The following is a 16,706-nucleotide window of genomic DNA, read 5'->3' as shown; positions in this document are numbered from 1 at the left end:
GCAATCAGTTATCTGGTATAGAAAAGTAAGAATCATTTGCACAGAAGGAAATACATAAATTTTCCCCCATGCCGACTGATTTTTCCTCCTTCAGAATTTCCTGGAAAACATATGTCTATCTATAAAAGGAGAAGAAAAATAACCACGCTATCTTTTAGAGCTGCTTAACTGATATTCGATTGCATTGCAATGTGAGGCATATTTTGAACAAAAATCTCAAGGGACAGTCTAGATCAGGAGTCTCCAACCTTGACAACTTTAAGATTTGTGGACTTCAACTCCCAGAGTTCCTCAGCTAGCTTTGCTGGCTGAGAAATTCTAGGAGTTGAAGTCCGCCAGGCTTAAAATTGCCAAGGTTGGAGACCCCTGGTCCAGATGTTCAATTTCTTGATCCTTAATTATGGTTGAAGATGAGTACCTTGGAAGTTGAGGTATAGCCAATGCTTTCAGCACACAGGTGACTTCAGCAGCGCACAACAGAGCACTTCCGATGACGTTTCTTTCTTCTTTCCCATCGGAAGAAATCAACTCAATGGCCACTTTTAGCACAGCTACAAACAGCTCATGTTTCTCTCTGCCAAAACACTTGCACAGCAGCTTCAAACTGTACAAGGCCGTCTGCCTATTAATTGCCTGCTCCTCGGCTTCCTGATGCCGCACCACAGCGAGGAGGTCGGGAACCAATTCTAGCAGCAGTTCCACCTGAAAGGACAAAATAATGCGGAACCATTCCTGGGAAGGTTTTGGCCCTGAACACCCAAGCCAACATCCAGATCTTGCAATCCAAACAACCATGCAGCAGAAGATTTCCTATAGTAAGTTCAGGGTTCCAGATCCAGTACTTCTTTATTTAAGCACCATACTTAAAGGGCAATGGAACTTTTTCCATTGCAGTTGCTATGTTATGTGGTACAAAGAGCTACTACTATATGGCAATAGGGACAATAAGAAAAATTGCTTACCTGAGTTTGCTTCCATTGTGTGTTCTGTTGCAGTTTATTGTTGAGGAGATCCATGGCTTTACGTCTCACTGAGGGCAACTGATTGATCATCAGGCCCCTGAGGACAGGAATAAAGGTTTCTGTTGGAATTAAGGAATTGATCTAGAAAGGAAACACAGGAACATTTAAAAAAAATAATAATGGTAAAAAATTGTTTTAGTATTTAGACAGACAAACTAATCTAACAATCCTTTTTTGTCTCTATCCCATTCCATCCTTGAGTATTCCACTGACTCCTGAATTTAGGGGAAGCTCAAGAAAATCTCAGAATGCAAACCCAGTGTCAATCCAACAAGTTAGCGCAGATTAAGAAACCAATGCCATAAAACTATAGTAGCAGAATCTTGCAAGAGTGAATGTGCTTCCCCCCTCCCCCTTCACTTTATTTTTGTGTGACTTAGGGAGGGGCTTGTCTGAGATGTTTAGTCCACTTAGTGCCTCAGAATGGGTTCAGGCCCTGCTTATCTATTCCTTGGTAGTGACTCCTATTTCTTCCTGTCCCTCAAGGCCTTTCCCCATGTCCTCTACAACTAGATCAAAATTGGAAGGGAACAGTATAAACAGAGAGAGCTTTCTTCACTCAGCTTTTTCCACATTCCAAGTCTTTCCTCAAGTCTTGACTTGAGATAAGTGAAAGCTCTGTTCCTCCTTCGCTCTGCCTTCACTCAACTGCCTGAAAAATTGATTTAGAAAATCCAGAGTTGAAAGGAATTGTTTATAGACTAAATCTAATCCTTGGCTATCCAGCTTCTGCTTGAACATATTTAGTGAAGGGAGTTCATAACCACCTATAGTAGTTGGTTTCTCTATTGAACTGTTCTTATCAATTACAAAACTTAGCTTAATTGGAACTTATCCCTATAGTTTGAGATCTGTTTTTCATTACCAGCACTCTGACACAATACTCTTCTTTTGAAGAACTTATTTATTTTTTAGATTTATATGACTGCCCACTTACTCTCAATTACTCTGGGTGGTTTTACAAACAATAAAAAACCCAATAGAAAAGAATAAAAAACAGTAACCACCCCACCCCTCCGGTGACAACACCCAATCAAATGAGCCACTTGATGGGTTTTATCCCACTCTGGGTTCTCCAGGCCTATTGGCAGAACCAGGTCTTCAGGGCCTTGTGAAAGAATGTCCAAGTGGAGGCCAATTTAATCTCTGTGGATGATATTCCAAAGGGAGGGAGCCACCATGGAGAAGGCCCTTCTTCTGGATCCTGCTGTATATACCTTCTTAGGAGATGGGATCTGCAATATTCCCTGCCTCCCTACTCTAGTGGTTGGGTGGATATAACCAGAAAAAGACGGTCCTTCAGATAACTTCCCTGACTTTCAGAAAAGCCAAATTCTATTGTATTTTCTGTTAAATCTTCTCCTTTCAGGGTTAAACCTTTCTATGTGCTTGCTCCACTTTTCCCAAATCTTTTAATATTCTCTAATTTTTACATGTTGTTTTAAAATCTGTATTGTATTATTGTTTTCTTTATTCATATAAATTGCCCGGATAATTGTAAATTGTTATTACTAGAATTAATTTGCTAGGCAAATCTGTGGTAGCAGGTTAGCTCATGATATCTTAAGCAGCTAAGATTTTTGCCTGGATTATCTGGTGATAGAATTAATAAACCCATTTTTACATCAAAATCACAAAGCTTCAAGATGTCACCTTACTGGCAAATAGAATAATACTTACTTTATCCAGTAGTTCATATGATTTGTTGAGCAAAACCTTCCAGAATTTGGCTGTCAAAGTGTTGGCATTTTTTTCTATTGATTGTGCCACTGCATTTATGTAGCAAAGAATTTTTTCCAACAACCTAGAAAAACAACCATAGTCAGTGACTGACTACATCAATCCACATTAATTTTTCATTAGAATAAAAGTCAGAGAATCAAAAAATGAAACCATTTATCCACAGGAAACAGGCCATGTGGGCATGCCATTAGATTCAACTTTGTTATCATCATCATGGTGATCATCATCAAGGTAGAATTCCATATTATCCTTGAAATTTACCCCAACAACAGACAGAAGATGTTCCATCAATAGGAAATGTTAGCTAAATATTTGCATTATTTTAAGTTGACATATTTTTAAAGTCAGTCTACTGATTTTAGTGGCTACTTTAAATAATTAAAGACAGGATCCCACTCTATCAAGGTATGGGCCCAGCATTAATTTTATACCTTCTGTCTTTTGAAACCCTGCAAAAAATATTTTTATTTATTTATTTATTTATTATTTAAATTTATATACCGCCCTATCTCCCAAAGGACTCAGGGCGGTTCACAGGCATATAAAACATCAATATACAAAATTAAAATAATCTTTAAAAAACTTATTCCAATGCCCTATTATTAAAAATAGAAATATAAATATTAAAATCAATTTAAAACCCCTGTAAAATTTAAAATCTAAGCCAGTCCTGCACAGATGAATAAATGTGTCTTGAGCTCGCGACGGAAGGTTTGAAGGTCCGGAAGTTGACGGAGTCCTGGGGGGAGCTCGTTCCAGAGGGCGGGAGCCCCCACAGAGAAGCCCCTTCCCCTGGCCGCCGCCACACGACACTGCCTAGCTGACGGCACCCTGAGGAGTCCCTCCCTGTGAGAGCGCACGGGTCGGTGAGAGGTATCTGGTCGCAGTAGGCGGTCCCGTGATAACCCGGCCCTATGCCATGGAGCGCTTTAAAGGTGGTCACCAAAACCTTGAAGCGCACCGGAAGGCCACAGGTAGCCAGTGCAGCCTCGCAGGATGGGTGTTATCACGGGAGCCACGAGGGCTCCATCTATCACCCGCAGCCGCATTCTGGACTAACTGTAGCCTCCGGATGCCCTTCAAGGGAGCCCCATGTAGAGAGCGTTGCAGTAATCCAGGCGAGGCGTCACGAGGCGTGAGTGACCGTGCATAGGGCCTCCCGGTCCAGAAAGGCGCAACTGGCGCACCAGGCGAACCTGGTAGAACGCTCTCCTGGAGACGGCCGTCAAATGATCTTCTAGAGACAGCCGTTCATCCAGGAGGACGCTGTTGCGCACCCTCTCCATCGGGGCCAATGACTCGCCACCGATGGTCAGCCGCGGATTTAGCTGACTGTACCGGGATGCCCGCATCCACAGCCACTCTGTCTTGGAGGGATTGAGCTTGAGCCTGTTTCTCCCCATCCAGACCCGTACGCCCTCCAGACACCGGGACAGCACTTGATAACCGTTGGGGTGGTCCGGTGTGGAAAAGTACAGCTGGGTGTCATCCGCATACAGCTGGTACTTCACACCGAAACCACTGATGATCTCACCCAGCGGCTTCATGTAGATGTTAAACAGAAGGGGCGAGAGAATCGACCCCTGCGGCACCCCACAAGTGAGGCGCCTCGGGGCCGACCTCTGCCCCCCTGTCAACACCGACTGCGACCGGTCGGAGAGATAGGAGGAGAACCACCGATAAACGGTGCCTCCCACTCCCAATCCCTCCAACCGGCGCAGCAGGATACCATGGTCGATGGTATCGAAAGCCGCTGAGAGGTCTAATAGGACCAGGGCAGAGGAACAACCCCTATCCCTGGCCCTCCAGAGATCATCCACCAACGCGACCAAAGCCGTCTCCGTGCTGTAACCGGGTCGGAAACCGGACTGGAACGGGTCTAGATAGACAGTTTCATCCAGGTGCAAGGGAAACTGATATGCCACCATACTCTCTACAACCTTCGCCGCGAAGCAAAGGTTGGAGACCGGACGATAATTACCTAAAACAGCCGGGTCCAGGGAAGGCTTCTTGAGGAGGGGCCTCACCACCGCCTCTTTCAAGGCGGCCGGAAAGACACCCTCCACCAAAGAAGCGCTCGTAATCGCCTGGAGCCAGCCTCGTGTCACCTCCTGCGTGGCCAGCACCAACCAGGAGGGGCACGGGTCCAGTAAACATGTGGTGGCATTCAGCCTCCCCAACAACCTGTCCATGTCCTCGGGAGCGACAGGGTCAAACTCATCCCATACAATGTCACCAAGACCACCCTCAGCCGTCTCACCCGTATCACCGCAATCTTGGTCCAAACCATCCCGAAGCTGAACGATTTTATCGTATAGATAACCGTTAAACTCCTCAGCACGTCCCTGCAACGGGTCATCCCGCTCCCCCGGTGTAGGAGGGAGCGGGTCACCCGAAACAGGGCGGCTGGGCGGTTATCTGCCGGTGCAAAGGGGGAGGAGACGGAGGGACGCCTCCCTTCCCTCATTGCCACTAGGTAAGCCCTAGTATAGGACTTCACTAGTGTCCGATCAGCTTCTGAACGGCTAGACCTCCAGGAACTCTCTAGGCGTCTTCTCGGCGCTTCATCCCTCTCCGCTCCTCCGCGAACCAAGGAGCTGGGTGGGACCCGCGCCGGGTCAGAGGACGCAAAGGCACGACCCGGTCTAAGGCCCCGCCGCGCCCGCTCCCAGGCCGCAACAAGTTCCTCAGCCGAGCCGTGAGCCAGACCCTCAGGAAATGGCCCAAGCTCCGTCCGGAACCCCTCCGGGTCCATCAGGCGCCTGGGACGGAACCAACGTGTCGGCTCCGTCTCCCTGCGGTGGTGAATGGCGGTCAGAAAGTCCAGGCGAAGAAGAGAGTGATCTGACCATGACAAAGGTTCAATGACTATTTCCTTTAAGTCCAGATCTCTCAACCACTGACCAGAGACAAAAATCAGGTCCAGAGTGCCACCCCCAATGTGAGTAGGGCCATCAACTACTTGGGTCAGGTCCAAGGCCGTCATGGAAGCCATGAACTCCCGAGCTACCGTCGATGACGAGCCGGACGATGGCAAGTTAAAGTCCCCCACGACTAAAAGTCTGGGGGTCTCAACTGCCACCCCAGCAAGCACCTCCAGGAGCTCGGGCAGGGCAGCTGTCACGTAGCAAGGAGCCAGGTACGCGACCAGCAAGCCCATCTGACATCTATGACCCCATCTCACAAAGAGGGATTCGCACCCGGCAATCTGAGGTACAGTGGTCTCCCTCGGCTCTAGACTCTCTCTAATCACAACCGCCACCCCACCACCCCTACCCTGGCCCCTCGGCTGATGAAATGCTCGGAAACCCGGTGGGCACATCTGAACAAGGGGCACGCCCCCTTCTGGGCCCAACCAGGTCTCCGTAACGCCCATAAGGTCCGCGGCACCCCCCTGAATAAGATCGTGAATTAGGGGGGCCTTATTGGCCACGGACCGTGCATTGCATAACATCAGCCGAAGGCCAGGGCCCTGAGGATCCTGACCATCCGGGGAACGGGAGAAGTTTGAGGGCTCGGGGCGCGCGATCGCCTGTAGGCATCGAGCGCGCACCCCCCTAACACGATATGAGCCCCCACTTCCGCCATATCTGCCCCTCCCCCTTACCGTGGAAATAGCACCACCTCCACCAAAGAAGCGCCAGAATCGCCTGGAGCCAGCCTCGTGTCACCTCCTGCGTGGCCAGCACCAACCAGGAGGGGCACGGGTCCAGTAAACATGTGGTGGCATTCAGCCTCCCCAACAACCTGTCCATGTCCTCGGGAGCGACAGGGTCAAACTCATCCCATACAATGTCACCAAGACCACCCTCAGCCGTCTCACCCGTATCACCGCAATCTTGGTCCAAACCATCCCGAAGCTGAACGATTTTATCGTATAGATAACCGTTAAACTCCTCAGCACGTCCCTGCAACGGGTCATCCCGCTCCCCCTGGTGTAGGAGGGAGCGGGTCACCCGAAACAGGGCGGCTGGGCGGTTATCTGCCGATGCAATGAGGGGGGGGGGGGAGGGACGCCTCGCTTCCCTCATTGCCACTAGGTAAGCCCTAGTATAGGACTTCACTAGTGTCCGATCAGCTTCTGAACGGCTAGACCTCCAGGAACTCTCTAGGCGTCTTCTCCGGCGCTTCATCCCTCTCAGCTCCTCGGAGAACCAAGGAGCTGGTTGGGACCTGCGCCGGGTCAGAGGCCGCAAAGGCACGACCCGGTCTAAGGCCCCCGCCGCGGCCCGTTCCCAGGCCGCAACAAGTTCCTCAGCCGAGCCGTGAGCCAGACCCTCAGGAAATGGCCCAAGCTCCGTCCGGAACCCCTCCGGGTCCATCAGGCGCCTGGGACGGAACCAACGTGTCGGCTCCGTCTCCCTGCGGTGGTGAATGGCGGTCAGAAAGTCCAGACGAAGAAGAGAGTGATCTGACCATGACAAAGGTTCAATGACTATTTCCTTTAAGTCCAGATCTCTCAACCACTGACCAGAGACAAAAATCAGGTCCAGAGTGCCACCCCCAATGTGAGTAGGGCCATCAACTACTTGGGTCAGGTCCAAGGCCGTCATGGAAGCCATGAACTCCCGAGCTACCGTCGATGACGAGCCGGACGATGGCAAGTTAAAGTCCCCCACGACTAAAAGTCTGGGGGTCTCAACTGCCACCCCAGCAAGCACCTCCAGGAGCTCGGGCAGGGCAGCTGTCACGTAGCAAGGAGCCAGGTACGCGACCAGCAAGCCCATCTGACATCTATGACCCCATCTCACAAAGAGGGATTCGCACCCGGCAATCTGAGGTACAGTGGTCTCCCTCGGCTCTAGACTCTCTCTAATCACAACCGCCACCCCACCACCCCTACCCTGGCCCCTCGGCTGATGAAATGCTCGGAAACCCGGTGGGCACATCTGAACAAGGGGCACGCCCCCTTCTGGGCCCAACCAGGTCTCCGTAACGCCCATAAGGTCCGCGGCACCCCCCTGAATAAGATCGTGAATTAGGGGCCTTATTGGCCACGGACCGTGCATTGCATAACATCAGCCAAGGCCAGGGCCCTGAGGATCCTGACCATCCGGGGAACGGGAGAAGTTTGAGGGCTCGGGGCGCGCGATCGCCTGTAAGCATCGAGCGCGCACCCCCCTAACACGATATGAGCCCCCACTTCCGCCATATCTGCCCCTCCCCCTTACCGTGGAAATAGCACCACCCTCGACCAATGGAACACCGACTCCCCCCATGACCCTCGGACCCGCCCACCCCCCGCCACGAGCATGCGCAGGAACTGGACTCCCCGACGGGTTACCCCAACACCCACCCCTTCCTCCCACCCCCAACCCAAGCCCGTCGGTTTCCTCCCCTTAAAATCCCTTTAAAACTCCCTTAAAAATCTATTAAAACAGCCAATTAAAAACCCTAAGCCTCCTATTTTTCGCATGCCACCTCTCGGGACTCCAAAGCCCGTCCTCAAGGTGGGCCTCGATAATCTGGAGGGCCAGACCCGCGAGAGAGGGGCATCTCGCAGGGCAAGTAGGTCAGCCGCGGTAAATGTTCGCATCACTGAGACGGTCCGGGCAAGGCCCATCCTGGGCTGGTCAAGTTGTCAGCAAAAGTCATAACAGATGATAAAATGACCATGACCAGTCTGTCCTGATGGGAAATAGTTCGAGATAATCCATGTGCGGTAGATGACAAAACCGCTGACTCAGTCAGTTCACCACCCCATACAAACGACCTGGGGTGGGCTAAGGAAGAAGGGGAGAGGAACGATGGTAGAGATGTTATAAAGATGGTAAATAGTGGAGGGGTGTCCGCTGGACCCGCAGGCCTTCCTCCGGCGCTGCCACATATCCGCGCCACTAGGGCAAGGTCACAGCCACCCTGGGCCTATCGGGCCATCCGCCACTTCAAAGCACAGGGGCAGGCCGCCACCGCCTACCGCCTCCACCAGGCCATCGCCACCGGGAACGCCCCATCGCCACCGCGAGCAGGCCACTGGAGCTCCCCCAGATGAGAGGGGGACACCCGTCGCCAAATCCGCCAGCAGACCCAGGGCTCACCGGTGCCAACGCCCGACGGAGAGGGAAGGGCCAGGCCGCCGCCCTCGCCACCGCAGGTTCAAAGAGGCCGATGGAGCCCGGGCGGCCCTCCAGATCTTCATTGGGGCGCAGCCCCTCCGGGGCTCCTCCCATCGCCACCGGAGACGCCCAAACTCCAAACCCAACTTCAAAACTGGCCAAGTCTTCCAGGCAGGGGTCCAGGGGGCGCTGCCAACGCCCCCCTACCCCCCGCCGCCGCCGCCGCCGCCAAACCGCCGAAAAAGGCTGGCGGCGGCTCGGCAGGCCGCCAGGCTGCCAGGATTACCTCTGAGGCGCCGTGGCTCCGCCGTGACTCCGGGGCTTCTCCCAACGCCCAGCCACCCTGGGCCTATCGGGCCATCCGCCACTTCAAAGCACCGGGCAGGCCGCCGCCCTCGCCACCGCAGGTTCAAAGAGGCCGATGGAGCCCGGGCGGCCCTCCAGATCTTCATTGGGCGCAGCCTCCGGGCTCCTCCCATCGCCACCGCAGGTTCAAAGAGGCCGATGGAGCCCGGGCGGCCCTCCAGATCTTCATTGGGCGCAGCCTCCGGGCTCCTCCCATCGCCACCGCGAGCAGGCCACTGGAGCTCCCCCAGATGAGAGGGGGACACCCGTCGCCAAATCCGCCAGCAGACCCAGGGCTCACCGGTGCCAACGCCCGACGGAGAGGGAAGGGCCAGGCCGCCGCCCTCGCCACCGCAGGTTCAAAGAGGCCGATGGAGCCCGGGCGGCCCTCCAGATCTTCATTGGGGCGCAGCCCCTCCGGGGCTCCTCCCATCGCCACCGGAGACGCCCAAACTCCAAACCCAACTTCAAAACTGGCCAAGTCTTCCAGGCAGGGGTCCAGGGGGCGCTGCCAACGCCCCCCTACCCCCCGCCGCCGCCACCAAACCGCCGAAAAAGGCTGGCGGCGGCTCGGCAGGCCGCTAGGCCGCCAGGATTACCTCTGAGGCGCCGTGGCTCCGCCGTGACTCCGGGGCTTCTCCCAACGCCCCGCGGAGTCGCACAGCGCCCAGCCACCCTATTTACGGGTGGCTGGATCTTCCTCCATCAGGGAGGGGGCCTATGATGGTATTAAGGCCCCCAGACCCAAAAGAGCCCGGAAGGCCCGCCGCCGCCGCCAAACCGCCGAAAAAGGCTGGCGGCGGCTCGGCAGGCCGCTAGGCCGCCAGGATTACCTCTGAGGCGCCGTGGCTCCGCCGTGACTCCGGGGCTTCTCCCAACGCCCCGCGGAGTCGCACAGCGCCCAGCCACCCTATTTACGGGTGGCTGGATCTTCCTCCATCAGGGCGGGGGCCTATGATGGTATTAAGGCCCCCCCCAGACCCAAAAAGAGCCCGGAAAGGCCCGTCGCCGCACCCCCGATTAGAAGGGCGGCGCCATCTTGGACATGCGCAGAAGGAATGTCATTGAAAAGTATTGTAACATAATGTTCACAGATCAGCCTGATTTGTTTTGAAATTGTCCTTGCCCTGTTTCAGGTTTTCTTATGTGTGACTTCTGCCTATCACCTCCTGTTGAATTAGTGTCATATACTTTAATAGGCTGAAGTTTCAGGCAGATAGATGATAGATAGCTAGATAAGGATATACAGATAAGACATAGATATATTGATATAGTTAATTTCTCATCTGGTAAGAGATGTAAAGTAATGCTTTCTCAAAATCTCCCTATAGAGCTTACTTGTATTCTGAATTAAAATTCAAAAAAGCAAACATACTTCTGTTCAAGTTCCTTTAATTCTTCAGAATCTTCACATTCAACTACCTGGTGGACAAAGGAAGAAAAACCGCTTACACAATCCATGACATGTTAATGGGAATTAAATTCAGGTGGATGAACAGGACTATGAGGTGCGCTAACATTTTGTTATAGTATTAACCAGATAAAATCTTCATGGCTATTTTGTCTGGAATTTGATTTTACTCTAAAAAATTGGTGGCGTTCAGGATCCTGAAGAAGCCATATTTTTTATTATTATGCACATATACATATTCACTAAGCTGTTCCCTTTCAATGTAACCAATATTAAAGTCCAACACAATAAGTACTGAGCAAAAGAAATTAAACGAGAGAAAAAGAAATTTAATTGGATCAAGTTAAACCATCCCTATTTACTGTATTTCTTTGCCCTTTTCAATCCTTGCTTCTACTGTAGCCATACACTGATTCATACATGGACTTTAGTTATTTAAAATTTTCATCCTTTTCATTTTCAGGACCTTCATGCTGCCATCCTCATAACAGACAGGATTGAGTGGGACTGGCTAATGGTTTGACGGATGGTTCCCTAAGTTCCTAACTTGAAAAGTGTCTTGTGCATATAGAATTTCAAAGTGGATGTCAAATTCTCTAACAGTAATCAGAGCTGGATAAAAAAACTCAAGGAAATTGCTTTTATGAGTTCTCATTAATATATATTTTTAAAAAGGGACAGCACAAGTGTTCCAATAGGTAGCTTGCTTTCAAATCTGCATCTGAAAATTGTTTTGACAACACTTACTATTTTTAGCATCAAAATCCACTTCAATACAAAGGTCAATCAAATCTGTCCCGATGGACTATCGTAGGTGGGAGGGGCATGCCAATTTTTGGGGAGGGTAAAGGCTGTAGCAGATGGGGCAGTAGTTCAAAGCAGGCAGGGCTAGGTCTCTGAAGGTCTCTCTTAACCACAGAATGCATTTTTAAATGTGTTTAAATATATTTATCTTAATTATTGATAAGCTGCACTAATCAAATGATCAAACCTAAAAACAGATCTGCTTTTGTTATGCTGTTGTGGCTGTTGTATACAACATGTACATGGATGGCATGTTCAACTGCCAGCCACAATATGTATATATCTGGCCTCTGGTTTGTTCCAAGACTAGAATCAAAAATTCACTGTGGTTTGACTGATTCCATCCCTTCACTTCTTTTGCTAAGATATCAAGTCAATGATATTATGTGCAGATTTTACAGCAAAATAACATTCTACTGTAGAAATAGTAGAAAGGCTCCTGTTTTAAAAAAATATTAAAATAATATCCAATATTTTTTTACTTTGCACTTAATGTCAAGCATGTTCCTAGTTACACTAAACAGCACTACACTAAAGCCAAAAGTGAAGAGAAAATAAGTTTTTGCAACTTGCCTCAGTTTATGGAAATTACAGATTCTCAACTGGTAATGGAACTCTATTGATTATGGGCAAAGATAAATTCAACTCACTTTTTTTACAAAATTGTGTGAAGCTAGAAGCTGTGACATGAAAGAGACTGCCAGGAATTTCAAATGCCTCAACTGTTTGCCAGAATGAGACTCCACATCAAAGAGTTCTGTTTCTTGATTGTAGGATTGTGTCCTGAGTGGCCTTGACTTTTTTAGTCCTGGGTCATCTGCAAAAAAATAGACCCCAAAGCCATATAAATCTTTTTAAATAAGTAAGTAAAACAAACAATCAATGTACATATTATTTAAAAAATCCAATTAAAAGTGGCATTTACTGCATTTACTCACACCTATGCCAAAAAGCAGTGTAGCATGTTGTATGAAGTGGACCATTCTTTAAGTAATACAACAACTTTTGCTCTAATTTTGGGGAGAGTGAGGGGACTGATTCAGACAGCAGATTTTTAGAACCATGAAAGGATATCCTTACTGCCAGAATGGAAATATTTAGGGGATCATCTTCTCCGTATGCTCAAATAACTATCTTGGTTTTGGAAAGTCTGACCAGGTGCACTGCCTTTTGGGGCCAACTCTGGAGAAAATAGTGCTGATTATGAACCTCCTAAAGAAAATTATTTCACCTGAAAATTAACCTCATCTGCTTGTTTGAGTGGCTGACTAAAAGTTTCTTTGCTGGCAATTACCTTCTTTGTTCTCTGGCAGGTTTGTTAAATAGTTAAGTAGTTTCATTAAACTTTGTAATTGTTCAATTACGCTAAATTCACAACATACAGAAATCCAGAATTCCGAATCGGTTTCCAAAACAATATCCTGTGTAAGTAAAAAGATGAAGAAAATAGTATTATAAAATGCCGTATATTTATGCATTATATTGCAACATTCTCCACAGCAACTCATACATTTTTAAAGACAAAGTACTCTTCAAACCTCTTTACCTACCTTCTCCCCACTGGCTACTGCAGCCCCAGATTTGGTCACATGTTGTTCAAACAACAGTACTAAAAGAATCCACAGAAATCGCTCCGCCCCCAAAGTACTTGTAAGTTGCTCTAGAATTGGGAGACGCCGATGCTCTGGCACATGGGGCAAGGCATCCACAAAAACCCGGATTATTTTAATCACAACTCCTTCCATGTTCCCTGCAGTTCCTGAAGACCTACCATCTTCCTCTGCCTACAAAGAAAATTTAAAAAAAAAAAAGGAACAGGTTATACATACAAACCAAAGGCTAAACAAAGGAAAAACAGACAGGACTTTTGTTCGAATGAAGCAAAATAAAACAAAACAAAACCCACAACAGAACCAAGGTTATAATCAAAGCCTGAATACTAAAGAATAACCGTTGAATAGATTATAACAATATATAAATTAGAATATAATTAGTGGAGCTGTGTTTTATGGCAAAGCCAATCTGTAAATGTCTGAAAGGCAGGTTTGAACTAATATTGGAAATGGCTTGTAAAGCCTGCAATTAAGAAAAAATGACAATTTTTTTCTACAGTAAAGGAAACTCCTGTTTAAAAAAAAAGGAAGAAATAAACCAAAGCATTTAGAATCCAAGTTGCAAGTAATAAAAATAAGAATACTGTCTCAGATGCAAGACTTAAGTTTGTTATAGAGGTAGTCCTTGACTTACAACTGTTTGTTTAGTGAACATTGAAATTACAATGGAACTGAAAAAAATAACTTGTGACTATTTATCACACTTACAACCACTGCAGCATCCCCATGATCATGGGATCAAAATTCAGGCACTTGGCTACTGGCATATATTTATGACAGCTGCAGTGTCTCGGGGTCATGTGATCACTATAAGAGCCATGGTGGTGCAGTGGTCAGAATGCAGTACTGCAGGCTACTTCTGCTGATTGCCAGCTACCTGCAGTTCAGCTGTTCGATTCTCACCGGCTCAAGGTTGACTCAGCCATCCATCCTTCCCAGGTCAGTAAAATGAGGACCCAGATTGTTGGGGCAATATGCTGACTCTATAAACCAGGGCTGTAAAGCACCGTGAAACGGTTTATAAGTCTAAATTCTATTGCTATTTGTAACCTTCCCAGCTGGCTTCCGACAAGCAAAATCAATGGGGGAACACGCAATTCATTTAACAGCTGCATGGTTCAATTAACAACTGCAGCAGTTCACTTAACAACTGTGACAAAGAAGATTGTAAAAATGCAACGCAATTCACTGAACGACTTTGCAACATAAATTTTGGGCTTAACTGTTTCTAAGTCAAGGATTACCTGTATTCTATTTCAATAATCCAGTTTAAATGAGAGGCTCTCATCTCACCTGTATGAGCGCCGGAATGACCATCTTCACTGTCTTGTTAATCACCTGGAAACTGTACGCATCATCCAGGCGCATAACATTGGCTCCCATGAATGTAAAAATGGGCATGATATTGTGTAGCACTTTATCCTGCACAAAAGAAAGCCATTATTTCTGCAATAAGGTAGGACTTCGTTTTGAGTGTTTATTCTTGCAGTGCAGTTTCTCTCAGAACAATTTTCTTTCAAGCTTTAAAGCAGTGGATCCTTCGCTGTTTTAATCCTGCTCAATCCTTGTTTATATTCAAGCAAATTTCACCATCCCCTTATCTGGCATCCAATGCAGCTCGCCTAGCACTGGGGACCCATGAGCACACCAGGAAATGCCCCATTTTTGCCCGCACCATTGCATTTTAAACCAGTTGTAGTTTCTGGGTGGTCTCCAAGGGTAGCCCCACATGGAGCGCATTGCAGCCATTCAATTGTGAGGTGACCAAGGCGTAGTGATTGTCTGAAGGGCCTCCCAATTAAGAAAAGGGTGCAACTGGGTGGGCAAAAAGAACTGAAAACAAGCGGTTTCTCGGGTATTGAGGTCCTGACAGGTAATGACCAGCACCTTGAATTGCACTCGGAAGCCAGTTTTATTATGAATGAATAGAAAACTTTAGCAGCTCCTCAATATTTGTTTAAACATTAAACAAATGTTTCACGTTTGTTAAACATTAAACATCCTGTCAAACCTCTGTCCAGTTAGTGGTCATTTTAGGGAATAACAGATTAGAGATAGAGAAAGAAAAAAAAATTAGGGGTAGTTGATGGTGCAAAGAAAAAAGCAGGATGTGGTGAGAAAAATCTTGGAGAAAGGACGGACGTGAACCTGGAAAATGGTCAGCATGGGAAAAGACTAGCAGCCTCACCCAAACGCCTGCGTCAAAGCTGAAAATGCACCTAAAATGTGATATTTTTTAGAAACTTGAATGAGCTTCCCTTCCCTCAACATGCATTCCAATAAACTCACAGGAAACATTCCAGCTGCGGCGCCCAGCAAGAGCAGTGCGTGGTGATGGGTTTGTGGCATTTCTGAGACCCGGATGCACTGAACGATCAGTTCCACATTGAATTTCTCTTCATCCAGGAGACCTCAAAACACAAAGAAGGCATTGAAAAGTTAACAAGGCTTACAATGCTTCCATCCCATGTAGGGGTACAAAGCCTGGGGGATGCTGTCAAATATCCGAAATGACATAACTCTGGTCTTCACTTTACCTGCCTTTATCCTGTTGCTATCTGGGGACAGCTTCTGACAAATGTTTAACAAGCTACCAAGTATTAGTTGTTTTGTGTATTCCAGATTTTCTTCCCCGGCGGTAGGTTCCAGACACCTGGAAATTCAGAAAGGAGTCATGCTATTTTTGGCGAAATAAGATGATCAAACATAGCATTCCATGCTGCTACCTAAAAATAGCAGTTCTGAAGGGTGGGGAGCAGAGAGAACCAATCTTCTATAACACACTGATATTTTCTATATCACATTCCAAGTTCCTTTTTTTCAAATACCTTATTTGGAGAAATCCTCAAGGGAATCAGTTAAAGACAGGAAAGGAACTGCAAGGCTCTTGAGGAATCAACATAGCTACAGTAGAGGCAACTTGATGCAGCTCAAGAATGTTTAGCAGTGGGAGAACAAGTGCTCTAATCTAAGACACTGGATAGGACATCTCAAAGGGCGGTCAGATCCACAAGTTCATTTGGTTACTATGAACTTTGGTCACACTATGAACTTTGGTCACACTACGACCCATCCAGTGTCTTTGCTTATAGCTTGGCCACATAGAGAGAGATTGGACAGAACTAGGCTGGAGCACAGAATGGAGGACGGAAGAGCCGAGACATTTTGATAATGCCCAAATCTAAAAATGGAAGGATTGTCCCATTTTGGAACTCGTTTCTCCCATGGGCAAAATCTAGAGCTTTCCAGGGTTAGCCAGTCCTCAATGTTTAATGGCTGGAGTGAACTCAATTATGGTTAAGAAATTACAAGATTTAGAATTGCTCTCCAAAGTAAAATTACCTAGATAGCAAATTGAAAAGGGTAGGTATCAGAGCCTGAGGCTGTTTAAGCTTCTTTTTGTGCTGCAGCAATTCTAGGATAAGTGTAATTCTTTGCCAGTTCATACTTTCTTCTTGTACGCATTCTTGATCTTGGACTTTCCTGGATGATCAAAAGCAGAACAAAGTCAACTTATTTCCTTCTATAAAAATATCAGTTTTTGCAGAGCAACTATTTCTGTGAATCAGATTCTACAAACAGCCAAAGAATCATCAACAAAATACAGCTATTAAAGATTAGTTAATGCATATGTCCTTTTTAATCTTTCTATTCCTTAGCTTACCATATATGCTTATGACTTCTGGTTTTTGTTCTCTCTCTGATTAACTAC

At 47.6% G+C, this 16,706-nt stretch overlaps 1 protein-coding gene across 1 annotated transcript in view; it reads right to left on the bottom strand.

Annotated features, from left to right (window-relative positions):
* Window positions 1–16,706, bottom strand: part of HEATR1 (HEAT repeat containing 1) — a 51,814-nt gene that overhangs the window by 6,610 nt on the left and 28,498 nt on the right. Inside the window, exons 26-36 of the mRNA XM_058166035.1 lie at window positions 16,337–16,477; window positions 15,532–15,647; window positions 15,284–15,405; window positions 14,288–14,416; window positions 12,932–13,165; window positions 12,676–12,802; window positions 12,032–12,198; window positions 10,542–10,588; window positions 2,703–2,826; window positions 963–1,103; window positions 419–702 (exon numbers count right to left, since the gene is read on the bottom strand). Of these exons, the coding sequence (XP_058022018.1) occupies window positions 419–702; window positions 963–1,103; window positions 2,703–2,826; window positions 10,542–10,588; window positions 12,032–12,198; window positions 12,676–12,802; window positions 12,932–13,165; window positions 14,288–14,416; window positions 15,284–15,405; window positions 15,532–15,647; window positions 16,337–16,477 (1,632 nt within the window). The remainder of the gene's footprint in view (window positions 1–418; window positions 703–962; window positions 1,104–2,702; window positions 2,827–10,541; window positions 10,589–12,031; window positions 12,199–12,675; window positions 12,803–12,931; window positions 13,166–14,287; window positions 14,417–15,283; window positions 15,406–15,531; window positions 15,648–16,336; window positions 16,478–16,706) is intronic.

Source organism: Ahaetulla prasina, chromosome 1 (assembly GCF_028640845.1).
Source record: "Ahaetulla prasina isolate Xishuangbanna chromosome 1, ASM2864084v1, whole genome shotgun sequence".
Lineage (NCBI taxonomy): Eukaryota > Metazoa > Chordata > Lepidosauria > Squamata > Colubridae > Ahaetulla > Ahaetulla prasina.
Note: the sequence above shows the minus strand (reverse complement) of the source record. Positions and strands in the feature narration are given on the sequence as shown.